Source organism: Cordyceps militaris, assembly GCF_000225605.1.
Source record: "Cordyceps militaris CM01 unplaced genomic scaffold CCM_S00007, whole genome shotgun sequence".
Lineage (NCBI taxonomy): Eukaryota > Fungi > Ascomycota > Sordariomycetes > Hypocreales > Cordycipitaceae > Cordyceps > Cordyceps militaris.
In genome coordinates, this window is record NW_006271975.1 from 778,637 (window position 1) to 803,386 (window position 24,750).

General features: G+C 55.1%; 10 protein-coding genes across 10 annotated transcripts; 4 read left to right on the forward strand and 6 right to left on the reverse strand.

Annotated features, from left to right (window-relative positions):
• Positions 1 to 1,211: 1,211 nt before the first annotated feature.
• CCM_08466 (Protein kinase-like domain) lies at positions 1,212 to 2,024 on the reverse strand (the record flags this gene model as incomplete). The annotated part of the gene is made up of 2 exons (XM_006673604.1): positions 1,212 to 1,249; positions 1,298 to 2,024. 2 exons carry the CDS (start codon positions 2,022 to 2,024, stop codon positions 1,212 to 1,214), a joined length of 765 nt encoding a protein of 254 aa, XP_006673667.1.
• Positions 2,025 to 5,107: 3,083 nt separating this feature from the next.
• Positions 5,108 to 7,391, forward strand: CCM_08467 (protein kinase domain protein; the record flags this gene model as incomplete). The annotated part of the gene is made up of 3 exons (XM_006673605.1): positions 5,108 to 5,550; positions 5,726 to 6,486; positions 6,541 to 7,391. The coding sequence occupies 3 exons, from the start codon at positions 5,108 to 5,110 to the stop codon at positions 7,389 to 7,391; spliced, it is 2,055 nt and encodes a 684-aa protein (XP_006673668.1).
• A 146-nt stretch (positions 7,392 to 7,537) lies between these two features.
• CCM_08468 (GABA permease, putative) lies at positions 7,538 to 9,552 on the reverse strand (the record flags this gene model as incomplete). The annotated part of the gene is made up of 8 exons (XM_006673606.1): positions 7,538 to 7,676; positions 7,746 to 8,352; positions 8,439 to 8,678; positions 8,740 to 8,818; positions 8,876 to 9,013; positions 9,077 to 9,149; positions 9,222 to 9,352; positions 9,418 to 9,552. 8 exons carry the CDS (start codon positions 9,550 to 9,552, stop codon positions 7,538 to 7,540), a joined length of 1,542 nt encoding a protein of 513 aa, XP_006673669.1.
• A 744-nt stretch (positions 9,553 to 10,296) lies between these two features.
• CCM_08469 (NAD(P)-binding domain) lies at positions 10,297 to 11,749 on the reverse strand (the record flags this gene model as incomplete). The annotated part of the gene is made up of 3 exons (XM_006673607.1): positions 10,297 to 10,609; positions 10,692 to 11,560; positions 11,642 to 11,749. The coding sequence occupies 3 exons, from the start codon at positions 11,747 to 11,749 to the stop codon at positions 10,297 to 10,299; spliced, it is 1,290 nt and encodes a 429-aa protein (XP_006673670.1).
• Positions 11,750 to 12,293: 544 nt separating this feature from the next.
• CCM_08470 (monooxygenase, putative) lies at positions 12,294 to 13,724 on the reverse strand (the record flags this gene model as incomplete). Its single annotated transcript, XM_006673608.1, has 1 exon — positions 12,294 to 13,724. The coding sequence occupies one exon, from the start codon at positions 13,722 to 13,724 to the stop codon at positions 12,294 to 12,296; it is 1,431 nt and encodes a 476-aa protein (XP_006673671.1).
• Positions 13,725 to 15,228: 1,504 nt separating this feature from the next.
• Positions 15,229 to 16,373, forward strand: CCM_08471 (uncharacterized protein; the record flags this gene model as incomplete). The annotated part of the gene is made up of 4 exons (XM_006673609.1): positions 15,229 to 15,398; positions 15,461 to 15,956; positions 15,999 to 16,013; positions 16,062 to 16,373. The coding sequence occupies 4 exons, from the start codon at positions 15,229 to 15,231 to the stop codon at positions 16,371 to 16,373; spliced, it is 993 nt and encodes a 330-aa protein (XP_006673672.1).
• Positions 16,374 to 17,469: 1,096 nt separating this feature from the next.
• Positions 17,470 to 19,842, reverse strand: CCM_08472 (uncharacterized protein; the record flags this gene model as incomplete). Its single annotated transcript, XM_006673610.1, has 3 exons — positions 17,470 to 18,136; positions 18,689 to 18,946; positions 19,007 to 19,842. The coding sequence occupies 3 exons, from the start codon at positions 19,840 to 19,842 to the stop codon at positions 17,470 to 17,472; spliced, it is 1,761 nt and encodes a 586-aa protein (XP_006673673.1).
• A 503-nt stretch (positions 19,843 to 20,345) lies between these two features.
• On the forward strand, positions 20,346 to 21,430 carry CCM_08473 (putative protein-arginine deiminase; the record flags this gene model as incomplete). The annotated part of the gene is made up of 2 exons (XM_006673611.1): positions 20,346 to 20,440; positions 20,485 to 21,430. 2 exons carry the CDS (start codon positions 20,346 to 20,348, stop codon positions 21,428 to 21,430), a joined length of 1,041 nt encoding a protein of 346 aa, XP_006673674.1.
• Positions 21,431 to 21,839: 409 nt separating this feature from the next.
• CCM_08474 (uncharacterized protein) lies at positions 21,840 to 22,183 on the forward strand (the record flags this gene model as incomplete). The annotated part of the gene is made up of 2 exons (XM_006673612.1): positions 21,840 to 21,918; positions 21,981 to 22,183. 2 exons carry the CDS (start codon positions 21,840 to 21,842, stop codon positions 22,181 to 22,183), a joined length of 282 nt encoding a protein of 93 aa, XP_006673675.1.
• A 436-nt stretch (positions 22,184 to 22,619) lies between these two features.
• CCM_08475 (aldehyde dehydrogenase, putative) lies at positions 22,620 to 24,293 on the reverse strand (the record flags this gene model as incomplete). The annotated part of the gene is made up of 4 exons (XM_006673613.1): positions 22,620 to 22,919; positions 22,991 to 23,690; positions 23,743 to 24,196; positions 24,248 to 24,293. 4 exons carry the CDS (start codon positions 24,291 to 24,293, stop codon positions 22,620 to 22,622), a joined length of 1,500 nt encoding a protein of 499 aa, XP_006673676.1.
• Positions 24,294 to 24,750: the final 457 nt, after the last annotated feature.

Here is a 24,750-nt window from a genome sequence, read left to right on the forward strand (position 1 = left end):
TAGTAGATTAACTAATATAATAAATACTAGCTACTTTAACTTCTAATAAGGGACTACCCTAACCTAAAGCTTAGGGTACTTAGCCGCCTATAACTCTACTACCTCCTTATAGCTAGAACTAGCTATAGGGATTTTACTTTATATTATAAATAATTCTACTACCTTAATACTATACTTATATATAGCTATAGTAGGTAGAAGTCCCTAGGATATATCTTCTTCTATAAGAAGATATAGGGTAGGATAGTACCTTTATAGTTTAGTTAATATTAGTATATAGATAATACTATTAGTACTAGTTAGCTTAAGTATATTAAGCTTGCCTAGGAAGCCTTGTTTTTTAGTGAGGTCTACTTAAGATAGCTAACTACACTCCTTCTATATCCCCCCCTATCTAGGTTATAGGCCCCTAAGCGGCCTTATATCTTAACCTAACGACTAACTAGTGAAAGCCCTATAGAGGCCTGTTAGATAGATTTTTAATTAGAATTATTTGTAAAATTTAGGCTTGGTTTCTTAAGGTCCCCGTAGGCGTCGTTTGCCCTTTTTAGGGATTTCTACGGCGTTAAATAGCAATAAATAAATAAAAAATAAATCAGCCTTGCCTTGGTGGCGTGGCTTAAAGCGCGCGACACCTTGGGCACAGCTCCAGGCATACGTGGGCCAGCTGAGCGCTTCATTCATCACACGACAACGTGTGTTGGGATTCGTCATTCTCAGCGCCAAGGATCCGGTATAGCCAACGGTCCCTGCATTTCGCACTGCCGTGAGGTGGCGTAGCGTGAATCATGGACTTGTAGGAGGCAGCCCGACACGGTTGCACGGCATAGGAAAGGAACTGCTCCAGGCATCATGACATTTTCCAACCTTTAAGTTTCGCGACACTGAATTTATCCGTGGGACTGTCACTCAGCAGTGACTAGGCGAATGTCCAACGGCGCTACTATGCCCATCAGTACGACCGACATGTCGCAATACATCTCCAAACATGTATGTGCAAAGGGACGCGATATTCACGATTCCCTTTCAGAATATGCTACAAGTGTGGTTAAAGCGAGAGTCACATGCGCAGCGTGGCGACTACAGCTATGACTGCAAAGGCGAGGCAAGCTAGGCAGCGATGGCCTCGACCATGGTCTCGAAAGCCATCAATTTGACGCTACACCATACTGCGATTGAAGCACTTGCCAGACCCATGGCCTAACGTGACCTTAAGGCGCCAAATAAGGCTGCCCGGGGAAAGCACAAGCTGCCGTTAGCTAGCATACCGTGAAAGCGTGCCACGGATGATGCTTACCTTGCAGGGCGTTGACCACACTTTTAGTGTTTTCGTGAGAGGCAGTCCAGCATTTCGAGATAATCTCACCTAAACCACCCAGGGCCGCAACGTCTGGAAATACGCCTCTTCGGAATCGTGCCCTGATTTCCTCGTCGCGAAAGGTGACGAATGGTTCACTGCCCGTGTGCAGCTCATATAAGGCCGAGCCAAAGGCGAACAAGTCACCTTGCACACTGAGGCGATCGCCCGGATACTCGTGACTTGCCGGGACCTTGGCCGCGAGAAAGTTGGACCGCATAGAGCACCACGCAAAGTCGCCGAGGACCGCGTTGCCTTCCCCGTCCAGCATCACATGTCGAAGCGCTACACTACCGTGAATGATGCCGGCTTGGTGGATAAAGTCCAGGACCTGCGCAATCTGAATCATCCACTGCGGCTCGAGGGGCGAATTGATACCCTTGAGTCGAATGTGCGAACGCAGGTCGCGCTTGGGCGCATGCTCGAGACGGATCCCGCACATTTCCACGCCGCCGTAGTATCTAAGAAGGCCTCCATGGCCGCCCAGCTGCTCAAGTTTTTCATAGACAGCGCGCTCGTGCTGGATGCCGCGCCAATCGTTGTCGGTTATCGGCCAGCGGATGATTGTTTGTGTTCTTTTGTCGTGAACGATGAGGCCAGTCGTCCCGCGCGACACGATATCTTGCCTCCCATAACCGGAAGGAAACTCTGGGTAAGCGTTGGCCATCTTCGGAATCTATCGTTGAAGATTGGCATAAAAATATAAGGCAATAAGTATTACCTATAAATAATACTCGTCTCGGGTAATTTGTACCTGTTTTGATGTGTTTGCGTAACATCATAAAACACGTGAATGCCTGCATTCAACACCGTTTCGAGACTGACAGGCGTCTCACGTCGGCATTGTACACGAACTGTGGCCACAATCCTTTTCCACACCTTGTGTTACTCTGATGTTCGGCCAAAATTCTTTTAAACTATTTACCAAATAGAATGCTCGGAAAGTGATCGTTTCTTACCCCCAGCAGTGGCAGTCCGACGTGGCGAAGCTGCATCCCAGGCATCACGTCCGAAACATGATCGAGCTTGAATGCTTGCGCGAGAGCCGCACTGTTACCAAAGTACCAAGTTTTCTAATACTGCTGATGCAGCGAAGGAAACGGGCTATATTTTTTTTGCCCACGGCCAAGACGAGCCCAAACGCCATGTTGCACATGCTGTCCAACTTCCAAACACGTACACCCACCACCAGTTAGTCTGTGCGAGGTGAGTGAGGCGACAGGTCAGAAAACAAGACGCCACAATGGCAATGAAAATGATGACGCTGGTGAGTAGAATGATCATCAGACTGCCGCCCAAGAGACCCAGACCGCCGGAAGCACGCGCGATAGTCAGGTCTTGGGCCACCTCAGCCCAGGAATTTGGAGGATGCCAAGGGAATGATGAGCCGACAGGCATACGAGAGCGCCATAAGAACTGGCATAATAAAGGCCCGGGACGGACAATCAACTATGCCGTTTGCTACAAAATCCAACCCAAAACAAGTGTACTAATTTGACGTACCGTGAAGCATCCGTGGTGAGGCGGCAATATCGGCGCATGGCAGAGCACTAATCAGGCCCTCCGACAAAGTACCAAAGCGGCGCTGCCCAAATTAGGTGAATATAAAATACATTTGGCCAAGAACCTTTGAGCGAGTCAGAAGTTTGTCCATGTGTAGAGGGAACGAATATGACTTGCAGGCAATTCTTACAGACGCAGCAGCAATGGTCAGTCAAAAGGCGTTGAGCGTGATGCACGGCGCCTCCGGCCATACCGATCAGCAAGCAAAGGACAGGGAATGAGGCAAAGAAGCCCCCCTTTGCAAAAAAAAAAGTTGGCCATTGTTTTTAGGACAATTGTTATTTCAGGGAAGAAGAAAACCTGACACAAGGCGAGCAATGGTGTACTGCCTCATGAAGACGAACTGTTTGCAGAACCAGACCTGGGGTGTCAGCCCGCCTATACATCTCACGGCCAAGGGCCTGCTCTCCGACCCGATAGAAAATGTTGAAGACAACTTCTTGGCCTATAGTTATGGAAATTCCACAGTAAATATAGCGAAATTGGGGACGAAGATGGGCTGCGTGAACGAGATGGCTTAGCAGCTAAGCAGTCGTTGTCTGGCAGCGGCGTATATTGAGGTCAGTAGTGATTTATTTCTCGAATAATTTTGATATGGAGTGACAGTAATGCAAATATACTTGCAACTACTATTAGTTGAGGATAAATGAGCTGAGACTTGCATTCAGTAGAGTACATTGTGTGCTCAACGCCTGCCTCGGGCTTGTGCTACACAGCTGTCCAGATGAGAAATTGGTCTGAATCTGGTTCCTTTTCATGTAATAACTGACCATTCTGTATATTTTGGAGACAGATTCTATGTCCAACTTATCCTGAAACGGATATTTCAGCGATTCAAGCCTCGTAACGCGGGGAGTTCAACCCATCAACGAACAGCTTCACCGTGGCTCCCACCCGCCACACACCTGCATCTGGTGCCACGCTGCCCCGGCCTCTCATCAAGCCCATCTTCAATGTTCTCAAGCCGAATAAAATGCTCTATTCCCGCGGCATGGCGCGCGCCGCATTACATGGAAGCAGAATCATCATGCGGCGGCTATCCTCCGCCTCGCATAACATGGAAGCAGAATCATCATGCGGTTGCGGTAGCTATCCTCCGCGAACCCCGCCATCTTGGACTTCCTCATGGACGTCCACCATGCTTACGGCGGTCAGCGGGACAGGGTGACCGAGCGAGGCATTAATAAAGCCCCGGAGCTTGGGTCTTTTGTCGAATATGCCGGCATAACTAATGCCAGGTCCACCCCCCCATGTGTCCCTCGAAGGACGACGGGGCCAGAGTGCTGGATCAGAGACATTGGACGGTGATGTCTCGGATACCGGCCCGAGAAAGGTATCGGACGTATTCAACATCGAGATTATTCTCAGTTGCATCATCTATGCCGATATTCCATTCCCTGTTCAGTTGAGTTGGTCCTTCCCGCAGCCAATCCAGGCTGTTGTTGCTGTTTGTATGCAGTTGGACCCCACACACCGCCCGACCTTGGAATTGCAAACCATTTTGGGAGCGAGGGTAGAGAGATTGAAGTCTAGCCTGTAACCAGCTATAGGAGAGGAAAGAGCGAACAATCAGTTCTACTGTCTCAGCTGTAAGAGAGTGGGGAGTCATACGACTCGTTGACTCTTCCTCCACACGCAGGCTCTCTAATGGTAGGTAGCAGCATCATAAAGGACGAACGAAAGGCTTAAAGTACAGACGACGCAGAGTAAGCCCCAGACTATACCAAGCCCAGTATCAGGATCCGCACACCAGGGTTAGGGGACGGAAATAATGCGGCCCTGAGTCAGGTTCGAGGTTGAGCACGCGACAAGCCGCGGCATCATCACCAATACTGTATAGCTCGCAAAACATATGCAGTCGAGACGGCTTTACTTGCGATATTACTACCACTGCAGACAGATTTACGCTCGTAGGAATGCATATACGAGCCAATATTGATCCTGACATGCGGTAGAGCGGAAGTTGCGATGGCATCTGGCGAGACAGCAAGTGGAACAAGACTACCTAGCAGAAAACTATCGACGTATTCTCTTTTTCCCTCCCATTAAAAGAGTATAAAAGTCGCAGTAGTATAAATGAGTTCATCCTGCCCGTCCAGAACCACTCTTTCATCCTCACCACCTCATTCATCTGTCTACCAACCTGCTCCAACAAGTCTTTGCAAATACTTTTATCCCAGCATCAACATGAAGGCCATCAATCTCATCTCCCTCCTGGCCAGTGGCTCGCTTGTTTGGGCCGCCGATGTCGACAGACGCGCCGCCGAAGAAGAGTGCGGCGCTCTGGGCGTCATGGAGGCCCCCGCGGCCGCCTACTTGAACGGAGGCACTGTTCGCAAGTGCAGAGACCACCCCATGGGCTCCAACCGCGGCTTCGACATGAGCGACACCGTCGCTAACGCGCCTTTCCAGCAGCCTGAAAGGCGCGACAGCCGACGGGACACCAAGCCGATCCCCGACGCCCTCGCCAAGCGCTGCCCAAGAACCGCCGGCTGGGGCTGCGGTAATGGGGGCTACTGCTGGAAGAACTGTGGCAGGAATGGAGAGTGGTGCTGGACGGCCGCTGACGACGGCAACGGACCATGGGCGCGCTGCAATACTTGGAAGGACTGCGGCTGGGACCATCTGAGGTACGCTTGCAGCGGTGGCTGCAGTTGCTGAGTGCTCAATACAATTCATGTATCAAGCTAGTATTCAACATCATAGCCTATGTTAGATGAAGTTTCTTCCATTTCCCCTTAGGTTTGTCCCGCGTCACTGATCCCTGCAATGACGGATTCGGTCGTGTGTCCCGTGACCGTGCAGCCTTGTCGTGAATTGGGTTTCCATTGAAACGCGACCGGCCCAGACGGAGCTCGTACATGTGCTAGACGTCATCATGAAACTGCGATATTTGCCTGTGAGGAGATGTCGAGAATTATTTCCTCGCTCAATTCTTCTCTCGAGGTCTCCAGCCTGGGGTTTGCGTCGGTTCCGAATCAACGCGACACATGTGCCCTCATCACGTCGCCACATGAGCAAACCGGCAAGTGAGTCGTCCGATATCAGTAAACCATCTGGCCCAGACACGGACATTCGTTTCCATGCCATCGACGAAGTGGAATCGATGTACAGATACGGCCCTGGCGGCTACCGTCCCATGGCCATCGGCGAGCGGCTTGCCGGCCGTTACCACGTACTGAATAAACTCGGTCACGGCAGCTATTCCACCGTCTGGCTCGCGAGAGACGAGGCAGTTCAGCGACTCGTTGCGGTCAAAGTCTGCACGGCCGACGCGAACTTGCGTGAGCCTGAGATCTTGGGCTTTTTGGGTGACTTGCCCGAAGCCGACAGCAACGTTGGCGCTTGGGGACAAGCCTTGATACCCGCTCTCCTCGACAGATTTTGCATCGACGGTCCAAACGGCACCCATACATGTCTGGTCAGTGAACCTACACGGTGTAGCCTGGCCGACGCAGTGTACATAGGGTGTAATCTACCACTGCCGCTTCCTGTTGCGCGTGCGATTGCGGCTCAGATCATTCTCGCGGTTGCGCACCTGCATGACAATGGGGTTGTCCACGGAGGTGAGCGCTAAGACGCGTCTGCCCTCAACTTATCCCATTTCACTGACCACGCAGACCTGCACCTGGGAAACGTTCTATTCAAGCTTCCAGGTAAATGTCATACCTGGTCTGACGAGGAGCTGTTGGCGAGTTGCGGAGAGCCGGAAGAGGTCAAAGTTATCGCATTTGATAACAAACCTATTCCAGCAGGCGTTCCGCTTGTCGGCAATGTGCCCATCTGGTGGCCGATGAGAAGAGTCCACAAGCTCTCGCTAGTCGAGGCCCATATTGTCCTTGCAGACTTTGGCGAGTCGTACCGACCCTCGCAAGAGACGAGACTCGAGTGCCACGCACCGGCTCCTTGTTGCCCACCAGAGGCTATATTTGAGCCAACGCAGCCAAAATCGTTTCCGAGTGACATCTGGAGCCTCGGGTGTGCTGTTTGGTCTACCCTTGCCTTCCCCTTGTTTGACTCTTTCATGTGTGATGAGGACACTGTGACGAAGAACCAGGTCGAAACCCTGGGAAAGCTGCCTGATGAATGGTGGAAGAGGTGGGATGCGCGCGCGGGAGCCTTTACAGAGGATGGTCAGCCTATCCGAACTACGGAAGACCCCGTCCGCACATTCGACTACCAGTTCGAGTACGGTATGCAGAGTACTCGCAAGACATTGAAGATGGAGACGGCAAGCCTGGCCGAGAAGGAGGCCTTGCTTGCTATAATGCGGCCGATGCTGGCGTACAGGCCGGAGGAGCGATGCAACGTCGGAGAGATTTTGAACTCGGAATGGATGACACGGTATGCGATGCCTGACTACAAGAGGATGCATGAAGGAGATGGATTATCCACTTGGAATATTCAATATTCGCTCCAGGGAGACGGAAAGAGTGAAAGAACAGATCGCTATGGATACGACCGGGGCTGAGAGATCAATATTCGCGCCAGCTGCGAAGAAAAAAAGGAAAATCTCGACTCTAAAAGCGCAGAAGCGATATTTATTTACCTAGTATTAAGTGTACAACTATGAAAGCACCGACGAGCATCTGGTACGCGGGAATGTGCTGCTGTGAACTAGCTTTGCGCCGCCTTGGACACTATAGCATCAATCTGCCCAACCTCCATTGCTGTGAATTCCAAGGGTCCGTAGTAGCGTTTCCGACCGTAGACTAGCCAAAGGGCGAGGGCAAAAATCAAGGTAGCGCCGATAATACTAGATGCATAGTTCCTATTTTTATTAGATCGATTATAGAGAGGTAGCTCAAGAGCAGCGGGCACTTACATATTGGCGGCGGTGACGGGGTTGTAAACGGGGAATGACATGAACAAAACCATGTAGCAGCCAAAGAAAAACGCGATAATATGCACTGGGAGAGAAATCCTTCCCATATTAAATGGGCCTTTGACTAGGTCTGGCCTCCACCAGGCTGCGTAGAAAATATTGATACCGATAGGCAGAACATAGGATAGCTGGAACGCGACGAGAACCCCCGCCATGATACCATAGAATGCCGTCGTATTCCAGATGTAGATCATAAAAACAGCAACTGACGGCAATAGAAGGACAAGGTTGGCAAGGACGGGCACGTCGAGGCGAGGGTGCAGCTTGGCAAAAGCCCCAGGTAGGGCCTGGTCGCGCGCCATGCTCCAGATGGCGCGGGCGGCGGCGCCCCAGAGATCGAACCCGGCCGTCATGGCCACGACCGAGCTGATACAATTGAGGAAGCAGGATAGGCCAACGTTCGACGTGCTGTTGATGAGGATCTGCGTGAAAGGGCTCATGACCCCGATGGGCGAGGCAAGCACCTCGTCAATGTCTCCGATGCAGAAGAGAACCGTGATGATGAACGGGAGCGTCATTAACGCGGTAGCGCCGGCTTGCAGTATCACTACCAGGCGCAAAGAGGTATCAGTATCCAACATGACTCAATATTCTGGACTTGAACGCGCTTGTGCCCAACAATGTACAACTTACTTGCTCGAGGAACGACCACATTCGCTCGAGGAATCTCCTCACTGAAATGCGTCACCGTGTCGAGGGAAAAGTATGCATATAGCGCAGAGAGAAGACCGACCGACCAGGCAACAAAGTCACTGTCCCAACCAGTTCTGTTCTGGAAGTTGGTGAACACGAATGCGGCCTCGTGTTTTTCTTTCGTGTACCCCGCCAAGACGCCAATGACTACCAGATACCCGACAACATGAAGCACGAGAACTGGAACAGTCAGTGTTAGATGTGGCGGCAGAATGGACCAAACTGTGTGTGATCAACCTACTTGCTGTGTTCATGTAGTGCAAGAACTGCACGGAGAAAATGTTGACAGCGGCCCAGCATAGCATGCAAGCGATACAGATCTGGCGGTCCAGATGTCAGTTGGCTAACAATTCTCAAGCAGAGGGGAATTTTCGTACTAAGAAGGCGTGCCAAGTCTTTGGATCATAGTCTGTCGTAACAATCACATAGGATTGGATCTGAACAGCGACCCCCATACCACAAGACAGAGCACCCAGCCAAAGGCCAGCCACCCCCAACCATGCAGTCGCCCAACTCTGTCACGCCATTAGCCTTTATAGGGGCGATACAACTTGACTTGAAAGTGGCAAATTACTCACCAGGCTGCGAGAGTACTTCACCGGAGCGAGATTGGCCGCCCAGACGTACTGACCCCCAGCGGAAGGCCACATGCTACAAGCGAACGTCTCCGTTAGAAAAAAACGTCAAGAAGGACGGAAGCGGGTAGTATATTGCGGGGATGACAAGCTCACGAATTCGGCCAAGGCACATGCCATGCAGATGATGCCGACTGAGACGATGAGCCAGCCCCAAAGGAGGCAGACTGGGCCGCCGCCCGCAAGTCCTTGGGCTATGGAAGCCGTCCAGCCTTCCCACTATTCCACGGGTCCCTATTGTTCAGCAATGAAGTAATTCTTGGTGGGAAAGAGATGAAGCATACGGCGCCCGAGGTGCAGACGGCAACGCCGAATGCTGTCCAAAAGTTGAACCTCTTCTTGATGGCTGGCGTCCCATCCACAGGCGGCACTTCGGATGTCGCGAGAGAAGAGCGGTCTCCTTTCTCAGCGAGAGGCATGGCAAGTATGAAAAAAGCAAAAGTGGATGGTTTGAGATCTATTAGATGATCGCTGCGCAGCGTTGTTCTGGGGTCGGGTGAGCAACAAGGCTTAGATACAGTACTCGTGCGATGGTCCGCCGAGAAGAACTGCAGGAAAGGTATAGTGCTGCGTCCGTCTGTTTGTGGCTATAAGTATAAAAAGTATTAAAAGCATATGCAAGGCAATATAGGACACGCGCTGCGCCTTATCATCCGGCCTCTAGTCCCCATTTGCCGAAGCCACAACTGTCAAACTGGTTGCCCGCCATTGGTTCGGAAGGGCGAGGCGCCTCTGTTGATGCTTTCTTTGGCTGCTCCTCGAGACTGGTGAAATTAATGGTAAGTACGCCGCGGCAGGTTTGATGTTTATTGTAGTTCTGCCTTGTTCCAAACTCAACACTTTTTCGCACGAAATGGACACCTCTGACAGTCATATGTAGTGGGCAGCCTCTCGTTTGACCACGTCTTCCGGACCCAGCCAGGTCACGAAGGAGGAGCTTTGCGCTCGAGCAGACTCCTTACAAGAGCAAATCAAGGCCACTGCCATACCTCCCGATGCAAACCCGATGATCAACATCTCCTGCCAGCAGACCGGCGAGGCGCTCACCGCGATCGGCATGGAGCAGGAGGAGCTACGGCGCCGGATAGTGGCCACGGCCGAGATATTCCGCCACGCCTCGCACATTTACGTATATCGGATCGTCAGCAGCCCCCAGGTGGCCCTCACCGAGGAGCTGCAAGAATCGCTGAACACGGCGCAGGACCTCCTAACCATGGTCCCGGACGCGCTGGGCCCGGGTGCCAATCTCGGCTGGCGTCTGGTGGTTCTGGGCGCCGAAATGGATCAGGCGCACCAGAGGGACTATGTTGAGTCGAGGCTGGACGGCCTACATCTACTTGGAATACACAATACCAAGAACGGGCAGAAGATACTGGAAGAAGTGTGGGCGCACCGGGACTTGGTCCGGCAGGGGCAGGCGTCGCCGGAAAGTTGGCAGGACGCGATGCAGCGCATTGGTCAGTCTCAAATATTGGTCTAATCGCATGTTCAATACCCAGAGTATGTATTTTCTTTCCTTTACCATTGGCTACAATGTCGCAGAATGCTACCCATCTACTTGTCTGTCGATGCTTCGCCGGGACTGGTCTTTGCGCTTCCTCCCCACGCCATATCCAGCAGTGTCTCAATCTTCATCGGCTGCTCCGTCTCCCCCGCAAAGCGCGCCACAAGATCCAGCTGGCCCTCGAGATTGGAAAAGTCGTACGCACCAAGCGCGACCGAGGCGCCGAGATCTGCCAGCAGCGCGCTCAGCTGCTGGACGCCGCCCGGAAAATGGCCCGCGATCAGCTCGTTGCGCGGCAGCATCCTGACGTCGGTGCGGTCCTGCAAGGCGCCGACCGACTGGTACTCCACGCGGAGCTTGCTGCCCCGGCTCTTGCCGACCAGGGCGACGAGCTCGTTCAGCGTGACGCTGCTCGACGCCGTGGTCATGACCCGCGGCCAGCGGTCCAGCGCGAGCGCGAGCGCCGTGTACCGCGCCACGTCCTTGGTGTAGGACGCGGCCATGCGCGTCTCGCCGTCGCCCGGCAGCAGCGCCACGCCGTGGGTCGGGTCCACGAAGACGCACAGCTCCCGCAGGTGCGTCGCCACGCGGGGCATGCCAAAGTAGTCCATGAACATGCCCGGGTAGATGTACGCAAACTCGAGATCCGTCTGCTCGAGCGCGCGCCGCGCGACCGCGTGGAAGCGCTTGTCCGCGTACGGCAGCACCGCGTCGGGCAGGTCGTAGTCGACGTTGAACTCGGAGGGCAGGAAGCGCCGCACGCAGGGCGCGCGCGCGGCGGCGCGGATCAGACGCAGCTGCGCGTCGCTGGCGGCCTCGAAGTCGAGCGCAAAGGCGCAGATGACGGTGTGGCAGTTGTGCTGGATGAGCAGCTCTGCGACGGCTGTTTCTGAGGCGTAGTCGGTCTGGATGACGGGGGCCAGCTGCGTCGAGTCGCGTGGCATCTGAATTTGTTACATACTTGGGGGATGCGATTGAAGCTATGGCGTGTCGTAGAAACTCACCTTTCGGGACATGATGTAGACGTCATGTTGGCCGGTTTTGAGGATGGCCTCGGTGATGAGCTTGCCCAGATCACCAAGACCACCAGCGACGACAACAGAACCAGGCATGGGTATGAGGCCAGGAATAAACGGATACTCTTAGTAAAAGAAAACTTGTTGGAGGTTTGAGTTTGGACGAAAACGGGACGCTGCAATATCGTGACCAATCTTTATAATCCACCACCTTTCAATCAGCTACAGTAAGAAGGGACCGTTTCACCACGCGGAGCTTAGTAAAAATGCTGCAAAACGAACTAATCGTCGCTTTTTGCCCTCGGGGAATATTTCCTGATTGGCTACAGGGACTTGATTACCCCGCAAGATGTCGAAATCAGTACGTCACTGTGCTCATCCTCTCAATTCATGCAATGCAGAACACCTGTTTTCATTCCAATCTACGCTTGGCGAGGAATATCATTCAAGCATAAGCAGCATAATTATACAGTGCGCCGAGAATACAGATGTAAACGGTACGGCACGTTCACAGTGGTCATTTGGCGAGTGTTGGGCCAGTCTTCTACTCGTGAGCCTGGGATACCGATAGCAAATGTATGAAAGCAGCGAAAATATTTGCATTGAAATGAGGACAAGATGGTAAACAACCCTCTAAATTTCAAGCGACAGCGACCTTTGTAGCGCCAACCTTTCTGCTCTCCTCATTGTAGTCACCGCCGGCCGGCAGCGCCAGCTCCTGTATACTTCCCTCCTTGCCCGCCCTGACATCTGCCGCCAGCTTCTCAAAGTGCTCCTCCGACTCCCTCTCAATGTCATACTCAATGACCCACTCGGGCCTGGGCAGGTTGAGCACCTGCGGGTTCTCAAGAATACCGTCCCCGTCAAAGTCAAAGTTGTGGTAGCCGTCGCGGACCGTGATGGACGCCATATGCGTGACGTGCGAGCGGTTGAAGCGGATGCGCTCCATGACGCGCAGCGCCAGCGGCACGTCCCCGGCGGCGCGCCGCAGGCACACGGCGAGCGCGACCCCGTCCTCCATCGCCTGGGAGCCGCCCTGCGCCGAGGTCGGCAGGTGGCAGTGCGCGGCGTCGCCGATGACGACGGTGCGCGCCGACGGGCTGAGCCACGTCGCGAGCGGATCGCGCCAGACGAGCTTGTAGTCGACAATCTTGGCGTCGGGCGTGGCCTGCACGACCTCGGACAGGCGCTGCTCGAAGCCGCCTTCGGCCAGACAGGCGAGCACGTCGGCCTTCTTCCCGGGAAAGGACCAGGACTCGCCAATGTCTTCCGTGTCCTGAAAATGGTTGTTAGTAGCGGTACCGGCACAAGGTTTGTCTTTGGACCTGGGCTGACTTGCCTTGTGTGTGAGAACCCAGCCGATATCTTTGCCCTTGTTCCAGGTGTAGATGATCATGTGCAGGTCCTTGGCCACCCACAGCTTCGTCATGTCCGTCGTGGGATCGCAAAAGATCTCTAGCGCCGGGTTCTTACGGTGCTCCTCGGTCAAGTTAAAGTGCGCGCGAAAGATGGCATATCCGCTGTTGACCTTTGTGTCCGGGAGCCCGAGCACCTGCTGCCGCGAGACGGAGCGCGGCCCGTCGGCGGCCACGACGACATCAGCACTATACTCCCTACCGCTGGCCGTCACGACGCCCGGCTTCCTCGCGCCGTCGTCGACGTACCGCACCACGCGGTCGCCGTAGCGGAACTCGACGCCGAGCTCCTCGGCATACTCGAGGATGACCTTGTGCATCTGGCCGCGGTGGCCGCCGTACTGGCGCCAGAAGTGGTGCGGCTCGAGGATCCAGTCCTCGGCCCAGATGACGGTCCCGTCGGCCTTGCAGTACTGCAGCTGGTCGCCCTGGTTGATGCACACGCGCATGAGGGCGCGGCCGACGCGGCCGTCCTCCCAGGCCTCGATGATGCGCCCGCCGTTGGGGAAGAAGTCGATGATGTCGCCGTAGGCGAGGCTGGTCGGGTACGTCTCGATGACAGTGACGTCCATGCCCCGGCGGCGGCATTCAATGGCGGCTGTGAGGCCGCCGAAGCCGCCGCCGACGATGAGGACGTGCAGCCGATCTCCAGTCATGGTGTGCGTGGCGAGAAGATGCGATTGTGTGGTGTGTAGTCAGGCAGCCCGACGAGGCAGCAAAATGAAGCAATTTGTGGTTTTAGGCCGTCGCAGTGGTCACCGAGGGCCCGGTGGCTGGACAGCATCTTCAGCATCCTTTCAGGCGGCATCTGATGACCGTGGTTGGTCCCCCGCACCAGATTGAGGCGAGGAGGAATAACTAATGCACATCCGGAAAAGCTGGGGCTCGGAAGCGGTTCCGACCCGCCGCGGAACAATAGTTGACTAGCTCATTGATGGACCCACAAGGTAAGACTCCAATCAGCTTCGCTTCCCTATCTGAATGCGGGTAAATACCTGATTGGACGAACGGCACTTACACCAGTTCATCCGATAGACATGGTCCTACCTGTGTACAGACATTTCGGCTCTGCTAGTAGGATGTTACTCCACCTCGTCAGGCGCAACTTAGGCGAGAGATGAGACATTTCGGAGCTCTACATGGTGCTTTAAGTGAGCGGCTAGTGGCGATAGGTCCCTGCTCAAAATGACCCTGGTGGTGGTAGCTACCCTAAAGACAAGAGTCGGGTAGTCAACTCGTGTCAGTTAGACGCTTGAAACTGGCAGCGTTATGTAGATACACAATTCTCAATCTTGCTTCTTTTCTTCTACTTCCATGTCATTTTTTTCTTGCTCCGTAGTGGTGAGATAAATTGGCTTCACGCTCGTGGTAGCAAGCGGATTAAGGTACGGGCGCTCAACAGGGCAGATTTTGTCCAACAGTAGAGATGCTAGGATTCTGTAAATTCTTCAGGGCCTTTGGAGAGCAAAAAGTATGGCTGCGACCAGATGAGGACCTTCTCTCACTGTACAATCGGCTGCTGAAGCCGCGAAAACGTCCCGAGAGCTTTATCAGAACAGTCTTTTGCAGTGAAGGCAAAAAATGGGTAGAACGGCGCGCCTCTAGTATCCAGTCGAAGTAGGCCAGCACGACGCAACCCCCCTCTGCGCGCAGGCTGTGTTGTATGCACGGCTAACCCCCCGAAAACGCGTGAAGAGGCGGCGCGAGTGAATGCCATCGTGAACCTCACTCCCCGTCCCAGCCACCGCGTAACTCACTCTACGTTCAACATCCTACTCACCTTACTACTCGGTTAGCTGACTCTCTATACACAGTTCTGCCTCTACGCCCTCTCTGCCAACGTGCCTTCGCCACCTTCCTTATTCCCTGTCCTCCTAGACTCTCACGCTGAACGACTCGCGCCTTCGAAGCCTTCAAGCCCTCGTCGCACACAGCCCAGCAATCCCAGCCTGTGTATTCCTTCACTGCCCCCCCGCTCTCGCAGACCAGGCGGCGCCACCTCCATTCGCCGCCTCCGACACGCCGACCAGACCAACAAGGGAACGCACACATAACAGCAACAGCACGCACGCGATAGCGGAGCAGCTCATTTTCAAGACGCTCCCGCTAGAGATACGCCGCCAGATATATCCGCTCTGCTCGCTAAGCCAACGTGCGCACATGGCCACGGTCACCAAGTCATCTCGAGACGAGGTGGCAGACTTGTGGCACGGGCGCGGGCGCAAAGTCTCGCTCAACGACACGGTCTCGCTCAACGTCACGGAGGAGCTTCACGACCTCAGCCACCCAGCAACGCTCCTAGTCCTCAAGTACATCTGCCAGGAAACCACGTACGTCCAAACACCAGTCACCGGCTAGCCACGAGTGGCGTTCGCTAACCACCCGCGCACAGCACCCTCAACGTTATCCTCCCGTCCGCGGGCCACGACCACGCCCCGCAGGCCGCCAGCCTGCGATGGGGGATGCTCTTCTCAATCATCGGCTGCATGCCAATGCTGCGCCGCCTCCACATTGGCGGAGATGCTAGCTTCCTCAGCGGCAACATCCCGCAGCTGCTGCTTGAGCAGCCACTCTGGCAGCTCGAGGAAGCCACGTTCTGCGTCGGGGACGAAGTATTGGCCGACCTGTTGGAGAATTGCGACCTAGCCACGCTCGACAAGCTGCGAATCACCGCCGACCCGTACAAGCTGCTCTGGTACTCCAGCGGCAAGGAGATTGCCATCACGCATCTCGAGATATGGGCCACGGCTGAGACGATCCGTGCCTCCTGCTCACGTGGCTGGATACCCGGCCTCGATATGTCCATGCACATCGTCATCGGCACGGCCATGCCGCAGCTACGCACGCTGTCCATCTCCCATGTTGACTACTGTCCCATGACGTCGTTGGTGAAGGATGCCGATTAGCATAGGGCTTTGACTGTATTACAGGATCGGAGTCCACAGGTACGTTCCACGCACTGTCACGCCGCTCACACGCTAACAACATCACAGAGAGCGTTTAGATTTATCACGTCGCCGCTCTATATGGCGAGCGTTACCTGGATGGCCCGTACTATTCCGCTCGAGCTGGCCGTTTGGTTCGGCATCTGGTGTGGGTGCGAGACGGCCGAGGAGCTGTACGAGGCCACCGCGAGCGACTTCTACGCGCACTTGGCCGAGCATGCGTTCCATGCCTACGCCTTCCTACGCGATATTAAGATTGACGGGGGGGTGAACGTTGGATCTTTCTTATACACGTGCTACGAGTTATCTGAATGCCAAGAGAAGCCGGGTCCCGTCTCAGAGTACGTCATGTTCCAGTAGACAGCAAGGTCACGCACGATAGCGGTAAGACCAGCACACGGGAGGGTGAGCCCTGGTTAGAGTGGGTAAGATAGACTACGTGGATATACAGGAGAGATAGTTACTATTCACCAAATAATAAAGACATAAGCCGTACTTACCACGAAGCCTACCATAGCGCCCAACTAAGACCAAGGCCAATGCTCTAACCACAAAACCCATTAGAGAAAAGGTGAACAAGCAAATAAACAAGGAGCAGATAGGCGTATAGCTACTAGCTCTCCCGAGCTTCTCTTAACACACCACGGCGTGCGTGTTCTCACCTGCACACCACGCATTCACGTATTTATCCCCGCGATCTATGTATTCCCGCCCTCTGCCGGCTGCCAGGAATACTCTCCCACCCTCTATTAACATTTAGCCACGGGCTGTCCCTTTCCGCAACTTCTCTTTTAATAAGAACACTCTCACCACTCTCACTACTAACATCACTCACCACTCACATCACTTACCACCTATATCTCCCGCCACTTACATCCCCTACTAACCCCCTCTTCCACCACGTACTAATACGTGGCGGCCGGTCCCCTTCTTCCCCGTCTTCTTTTCCTACCTCTTCCTAGCCATACCCTACCCTTCCCATCACCACCTACCTAAGCCAGCGATAACGCCTCGCCGCGAAGCACCGAACCTGCCGCCGCGATGCCTTTCCCTCCCGCCTTCTACTTTACACCCGCCCTAGGCCTAGCGATGCTAGGCACATATTTTCTTTTTCTTTTTTTCTTTCTTCTTCTTCTTTACTCTATTACTTATCTCTTTTTTTCTATCTTCTGTTCTTTGTGGGTACGTTTTTCCCTCGGGTTCTATGCCGTTCTTTTCCGCTATTATCCGCAGTGATCTATCCCCGTGCGGATAAGCTGGTCCCTAGACCAGGGTCTACTGGTAAGAGCTTATCGGAGAAGGGATAGTGCAAGACATACTATATGGAATACGCCGCTAAACAGATCGGGGCTTACGGCTAAGTAAAACCTTTATTTGCATAGAATTTGATATCTATAAACAACACCCAACGCCAAAATGTAGAAAACAACGCGAACACACCACCAAGGTCTCCTAATCAGGAGGTAGGATTGCCGCCTCTTGGCTGCCCGCCATCCTGTCTCTGGGCACGTCGCTCATGCCGGGCCTCTCGCTCCTCCGCCTGCCTCGTACGATCCACACCCTGTGATCTGAAGCGCTCATATACTTCCGTCCAGGCTCTAAGGTCCATGAGACCATCCGGGACAAGATCTATCACACTGCCGTGGGAATTGGTATAGAAGCCGGTCGGCTCACGTCTGGCAGGATAAAGCTCTCTCGGCCAGGCAGTGGTTAGAGACAAGCGCTTATTCTTCCGCTCACGCGCTTCGTTTTTAGCCATGATGCCAGCCCAGATCTCACGGCTCATGGGGACAAACTCGGCACCCTGCACGCGCTCCGTGTCCACGCGTAGGGTTGAGTACCCGTCATCTTCGGTAGGTTCTAGTCCTAGCTGGGAAAGATGCTCGCTGCAATGATCAGGATCGGGAGAGACAGCCTGCTTCATGGGGTTTGCGCGCTCGATCCAATCCTCCGTCCACTTAACTTTATCCTGAGCAGCTTCTCGAAATTCGCGGGCGAAGTCCGGCTGTGGAGCGAGTTTGATGCCCTCATTACGGACTTCTTCAAGACCGGCGGCTCTCAGCCGCTCGTTTGCGGCATCAATTTTCGCTTGCAATTCCATGATCTTGGCCGCAGAAATTGTGCTGTAATCAGTCCGTTGGGTTCTCACGGACCCAGCCGCAGACGGAGGAGCAGGAGGAACGACTAGGGGGCGGTTGGGAGGGGGCATCCCTTGTTGGGCGGAAAGAGGGCTCAGGTTCCTTTTCCCTAGGGAGCCTGCGAGGGAAGTCGGCTTCGTGCTAAAAGCAGGAGGGGAAATCGGAGGGGGGGGCGTAGGTCGCTGATCAGGAGCTCTGCGAGGCGTCTGGACTGGAGCAGGGGAGGACGAAAGTCCCTTGCCCATCGCGGCCGGCTTCTGAGATGGTAGGGGTTTGGGAGTCGCAGACAGGAGATTCTCGGGGCTTATGTAGTCGCTCAGCCGATACTCGTAGACGCCAGGCCCCAGGCGATTCCCCTCGACGATCTGCCTTACCCTCGCAGTAGGTTCGCACACAAAAGAAGACTCTTTCTTCTTAGGCCTTCGCCATTCCCAGGTCTCTGCAGTGATGTGCGCAGGGAAGACTCGACGGTGGCTGTTCGGGATCGGGACACGGTAAGGACTCTGAGCAGGCATTGGGCAGCCAAGGGGTTCGAACCGCAGGCTGGTGAGGTCCATGGTCTTGAAGTCTTCGAAGTTAATATTGTGGTACCCGCCGTCTTCTCCTTTCATTCCGCGCTCAACTCCCAGCTCGTTCGCCATCACTTTTATCATGACATTCTTCATAGCTTTAATGGCAGCCTTGCCAGTAAAACCCAAATTAGACCAATCTGCCCAGTGGAGTTCACAACGGCTCGTAAGAACGTTGACGTATTCGTCGGTGCCTGGGCTTGCGCGGCCAGCGTCGACCTCGATTCTACTGATCCCAACGAAATCTGCCGAGTCCGAGAAAAGGCATGGCGGGATTCCCGTCCACCCTCGAAGGATTAAAAGGGCCTCGAATACCGCGAGATATCCAGAGGCCCACTCGTTATCTTGAGGCGTCATAGGCGGGACGATCAGGAGGAACTTATAGGGCAGGTAGAGGTTATGAAGGAATTGGCGCCACATGATGGCGGCAGATCTCGCCCGCTCGCCTCGGGATACCTCCACAGAGTCGATATAAAGGAGGCAGGAAGCCCGTCGGTCAAAGATCGTCACGGCCCAGTGCCTGCCGGAATGGATGTCGCGAGGGTCCGTAAAATTAAAGACGGCAACCCAGAAGCGTCGCCCCTTGAGGTCCCTATTGAACTTGGCCTGCGCGTGCTCGGCATTCCAAGGCGTAGTGCCGGGGCAGAACTCATGGCCTTTGTATATGCCATTCACGTCTCTCTCGGATATCCAGACTTGGGGTATAGGATATCCCAGTACTCGGAACTCGTTATCGATCACCGCGGTGCAGTGTTCTTGACCTCGGACGACAATTTTCAGGAAAGCTTGGAGGCCAGTGCCGGTAGCCCAGGCGCCTTTGAACACCCCTCGATAGAGCGCGTGTATATAGGCCAGATGAAGGGAGTATTCCTCGTCTGGCAGCTCGAAACAATTCGGGACTTGGCCGTACGTGTTGTGGCCCTCGACTTCGTCGGCAGCCTCAGGGATCAAAATCTCCGCTGGCCACTGGCTTCGTAGATAGAACGCAGGGGGTTGATGCTCTATCAGATCGACGACGTCTCGGTCAACGCGCGAGGCTTCTGTCGGGAAGAAATGCCGTCCTTCGTCTCCCGCCCCGGGGATCATGCAGTAGATGACCGGCGTATTGTTGAGAGGGGGCATGGCTTCTCACGCGTCGTGATCAGTGGAACAGCCGGAGGGGAAGCAGCTGAGAAGGTAGAAATCGACAGGAGACTAGGAGCGATCTCTACAGAGTCAAGGGGGGGTTGAACGAGACGGTCCTCTGCTAGACGCGGAGCCGAGAACAGTGGTAGAGGTTAGAAACAAATGAACAGACAAGAGGGGATCTGGGGAATAGAAGCCTTCTAAATAAATATACGATATAGGAAGAAAAAAGAGGGACGAAAGATGCTTCCTCTCTTTACCGATCGAATGGTCGGAGCGTGATGCACGGCCACCGGTGAATGCATCGGCGTGACGCACAGGCTGCAGTGAATGATTGCACCTCGCGTTTGCCTATGCAGCCGCCCAAACGCCCTGCCTTCTGGTCAGTGCCCTCGTGCAAAAGCCTTTCTTCCTTGACTCTTCCTCTTTCTTCCTTTACCATCTTCTTATTACTCCCAGCTCTTCAGCTTCTTCCATTCTTCCACACCATAACCATCATCATGGAAGCCTTATTTGCTTCTTGTCGCGACGACTATCCGAATGCCGTCGACCTTTTTAATCGGCGAGTCCCAGCCGAATGCTTCTCGACTCTCCGGTCCCTTTCCAGCTCGAACAACCAGCTCGATCATAACCGTACAGAGCAGACTCGACGTACAACGCCGGCGGCAACATGGAGACGCTCCCGCCGCACGAGCACAACGGCGTCCGGTTCCCCGCGGGCCGTGTGATTGTCGGCGGCGACCAGAACCAGCCGCAGAGCCTCGCGTTCTTCAGAGCACAGGAGCTGCAGTCCCCGCTCGTGCTCGACTCCGCGTGGCTCTTTGTCAAGCACGTCGACGAGATGCTGCAGGCCATCCCGGCCCGCACGCCGCGCGGCTGGGCCGTCGTGGCCATTGATCCGCAGCTCGGCCTCGGGCTGCTGCGCAGGGCCGCGCAGTACGGCCTCGGCAGCGCACCGGTGATGAGCGGCAACAAGGCCCCGTCCGGCCCGACCATTGACCAGTTCCTGCAGACGCCGTCCAACATCCAGGCGGCCGAGATTAGCGCCGGGCGCATGGCGGCGAACCTGGCGCTGCTGCAGAGGGAGACGGGCCTGACCGACGCTGAGATCTTCAAGGTGCCGGCGCTGATTGCGTTCAAGGACACGGTGCAGGACTATCTTGCGCCCAGGCGCAGCCGCAGTCTCGGGACGCGCGACGAGGCCGAGGAGGCGGCGCTTGATGCCGAGTTTTTGCAATTTGTCGACGCGCATGGGCAGGGCGGGGACTCGCGCAACGAGACGGCGGCCGCTGCGCTTCGGCGGCGCCAGGATCACGGGTCGGGGCCGGTGACGCTTGAGTCGCTGCTGCCGAGCTTGGTCAATGGCGTGCCGCTGAGCGACGCGCACTACCTGGCGCCGAAGCCGTACGGACCTATTTTCAACGGTCACGATGTGTTTGAGACGGTGGCTGTGAATCAGTACAAAAAGGCTGGCTTTACGACGGTGGAGTTTTTGGACGAGTGGAGGCTGCATCAGTCTAGTGGCGATTTGCATTGCTTTACCAATACCTTCCGCGATGCCTCGGAGCCGTGGTGGTCAAAGTGAGTATTGGAGTAGTCTAGATGAGGACTCGGCAGGGGGGAGATGGGAGTCCAAGTCCCTTGATCAACTAGTACCTGGCATATCAATAAGCAGAGATCCCATATGTTTCTAGTTTGGTGAATACGACTGTTGAAATGGGGCAATTGTGTTCCTTGATGTGTTGCTTGTTGATCAGCGGTGGTGGTTGTAAGGGCCTGGAAAAACTGACGCAACCCAGCTCAGGAACATGCTCAAGTCGGATTAATACACCATTGGCCACAATTTATAGACAGTTATGTCGCCACCTGTGCCTCCAACACGACTATAAAACTTGACCTGGGTCCTCTATCCCCAAGCTATCCGAAGTACATCAACTGAAGCCCGAAGCAACTCTCATCTACCCCAGTCTTACCCGCCACCCATTGCAGTCATCATGGTTTTCGAATGGAAAGACGAGGGCAAGCTCCACCGAATTCCCAAGCTGGAGCCCGGCCCTCCCAACGTATACTTTGGTTAGTGCCATCATTTTGAGATTCCTTGCGTGCCACGTTGGCCTGCTGACACCGTGACCCAGGTGACGTCTTCTCGACGTCTTCCAGTGACGCCCCGAACCCGTTGACTGGCTCCTTCTTCCTTCTCGAAAAGGTGGAAAAGCCAGAGCCGGCGCCGACGTACTCGTATGACGAGAGCGGCATCGTTTTCAAGGGTGAGTCTGCCATTATTCTCGTCCGCACCAAGGCGCGCCTTTTTAAACAATCCTGGCTATTCCGTAGGTGAATTGCACGTCGTGGATGAAAAAGGAAACTCGGCCAAGCTGCTGCCGGGTGACACGTTCTTCATCCACCGCGGAAGTACGATTACGTTTTCGACGCCTCGGTACGCCGTGGCTTACAAAGTCGCGGCCCGTCGCCAGATGCATTGATGCGGAGGACGATATGGGAGCGAGGGGAGGTTGGAAAGACATTATCGGCAGATCTTCTGGGAAGCAGGGTCGCGTTTTGCCAAGTTGAGGATATATTAACATGAATGAAAAACTGCCGGAGCATAAATCACGGAGATTTGGTGACGGTTGTAGAAAAGAGAGATTCTGGTCATTAGGCTAGATTTTCATGGAGAACAGTATCGGTAGTATTGTTGTAGAGTGCGGTCACACCTGCCTATAGCCCTATATCGATTGACATTGCGATACTGGGCCGGATCTGATGGACGAGCCCTACTGCTTGTCCTCATCAGCAGCCGGAAGCGTGAAATACTTGACCGACTTTGTCGTGAGCCAGGAGTCGAGCGCCTCCTCGCCCATGTCCCGTCCAAAGCCAGACTGCTTCACGCCGCCAAAGGGCGTGTTCGCGTGGAGCGTGCCCCAGCAGTTGACCGTGACCTGGCCGCTCTCCAGGGCGGACGAGACGCGCTCGGCGCGGCTCACGTCGTTGGTGAAGACGGCGGCGCTGAGGCCGTACTCGCTGGCGTTGGCTTTGGCAATGGCCTCGGCCTCGGTGCGGAAGCTCGTGATGGACTGGTAGTACACATGCGTTAGCGACAACTCCTATTCCCACACTGTCTTTTTCTTTTGGGGGCAGTACGTACAGCAACGGGCCCAAAGATTTCTTCCTGCATGATTTGCGCGTCCTCGGGCACGTCAGCAAACGCGGTGCTCGGGACAAAGTGCCCCTTGTCTGTCGTCGTCCCAGCCTCGGCCAGCAGGCGCACGCCCGACTGCTTGGCCTGGGTGATGTAGGCGGCAATCTTGTCCCGCTGCTGCCTGCTGATGACGGGGCCCTTTGTGGTCTCCTCGGCGAGCGGGTCGCCCTGGGTGGCGCCGACGAGGCGCTCGGCGAGCTGCTTCAGGAAGTCGTCGTAGATGGCGGCGTGGACGTACAGCCGGGACCCGGCGGCGCAGACCTGGCCGTTGTTGGCGGTGAAGCCGAGCGTGGTCCAGAAGAGGGCGTTTTGCAGGTCGGCGTCGGCAAAGACGAGCGACGCGCTCTTGCCGCCGAGCTCGAGCGTCACCTTTTTCAGGTTGGACGCGGCGGCGGCCTTCATGATCTGGCGGCCGACGGGCCCGCTGCCGGTAAAGGAGATCTTCTTGACGCCGGAGTGCTCGGCGAGGGCCTGGCCGGCGACGGCGCCGAAGCCGCAGAGGATGCTGATGGCGCCGGGCGGGAAGCCGGCTTCGGCGACGAGCAGGGCGAGCTTCTGGGCGTACAGCGGCGTGAGCTCGGGGGTCTTGATGATGATGACGTTGCCGGCGGCGATGGCGGGGGCGAGCTTCCAAATGGTGATCATGCTATACCCGTCAGTCTTGCTCAGCGGTGGAAAAGGGACGAAATCGCACGTACAGCGGCGCGTTCCAGGGGACAATGGCAGCGCAGACGCCGAGCGGCTCGCGCCGGGTGTAGGCGTGGCCGTGGGGGATGCTCAGCAGCTGGCCGGTGATCTTGTCGGCCCAGCCGGCGTAGTAGCGGAGCGTCTCGGACGCCTGCGGGATGTGCAGGTCCTTGGACTCGCGGAACAGGACGCCGGCCTCGAGCGCCTGCAGGCTGGCGAGGTCGTCGGCGTCGCGCTCGACGAGGTCGGCGAGCCGGTTGAGCAGCTGCCCGCGCGCGGCGGGGCTGACGGCCTTCCACGCGCCCTGGAACGCGGCCTGCGCGGCCGTGACGGCCTTGTCGACGTCTTCGCGCTGCGCGGCCGAGACAGTGGCGAGGTGATCGCCCGTGGATGGGTTCTCGACCTGCAGCTCTGCGCCGCCTGTGGCAGGCTGGAATTCATTGTTGATGAAGAGGCCGCCAGGAACTGGGTAGATCTCTCAGTGACTGCGGGGAGGCCTGCAAGCGCTGTACATACCGCGAATTTGGCGCCCGCCAAAGCCGGTCAGTGTGATTTCACCCATGGCAAATGAATTATATTATTGGTTTTAAATGCGTATTTGAGTCGTTGGAGATGGATAGATTCGTTGTACATTGAACGTCATGCGCTGCAGTATAACTGGCGGTGCATCTCTATTTATTGTACTGATCAGCTTAGGGAGTTCCTACAGGCAGTTCCGGAATGCGGCCGTGTGGTTCCGAGTGAGGAAACACAGAGACCCGCAGTCTGATGTGGCATCTGTTTGAAATGGCGGGGGCGTTTGACAAGTAGTAATTAATACGGATTACTTTTATTTTTATTATTAATTATGCATGCGAGCTGATGTTTCTTCACGGACGTATTGCAATTACAGACCACGCGAGCGGACTTATATCTCATTGGGCCGACGGAAATGGCCCCAGTGCGTCATCATAACATGTGTGCTCTCCAGCTAGCGCACCGTGTTTGCCATTTATCCAATCAATTATAAAGAAAAGAAA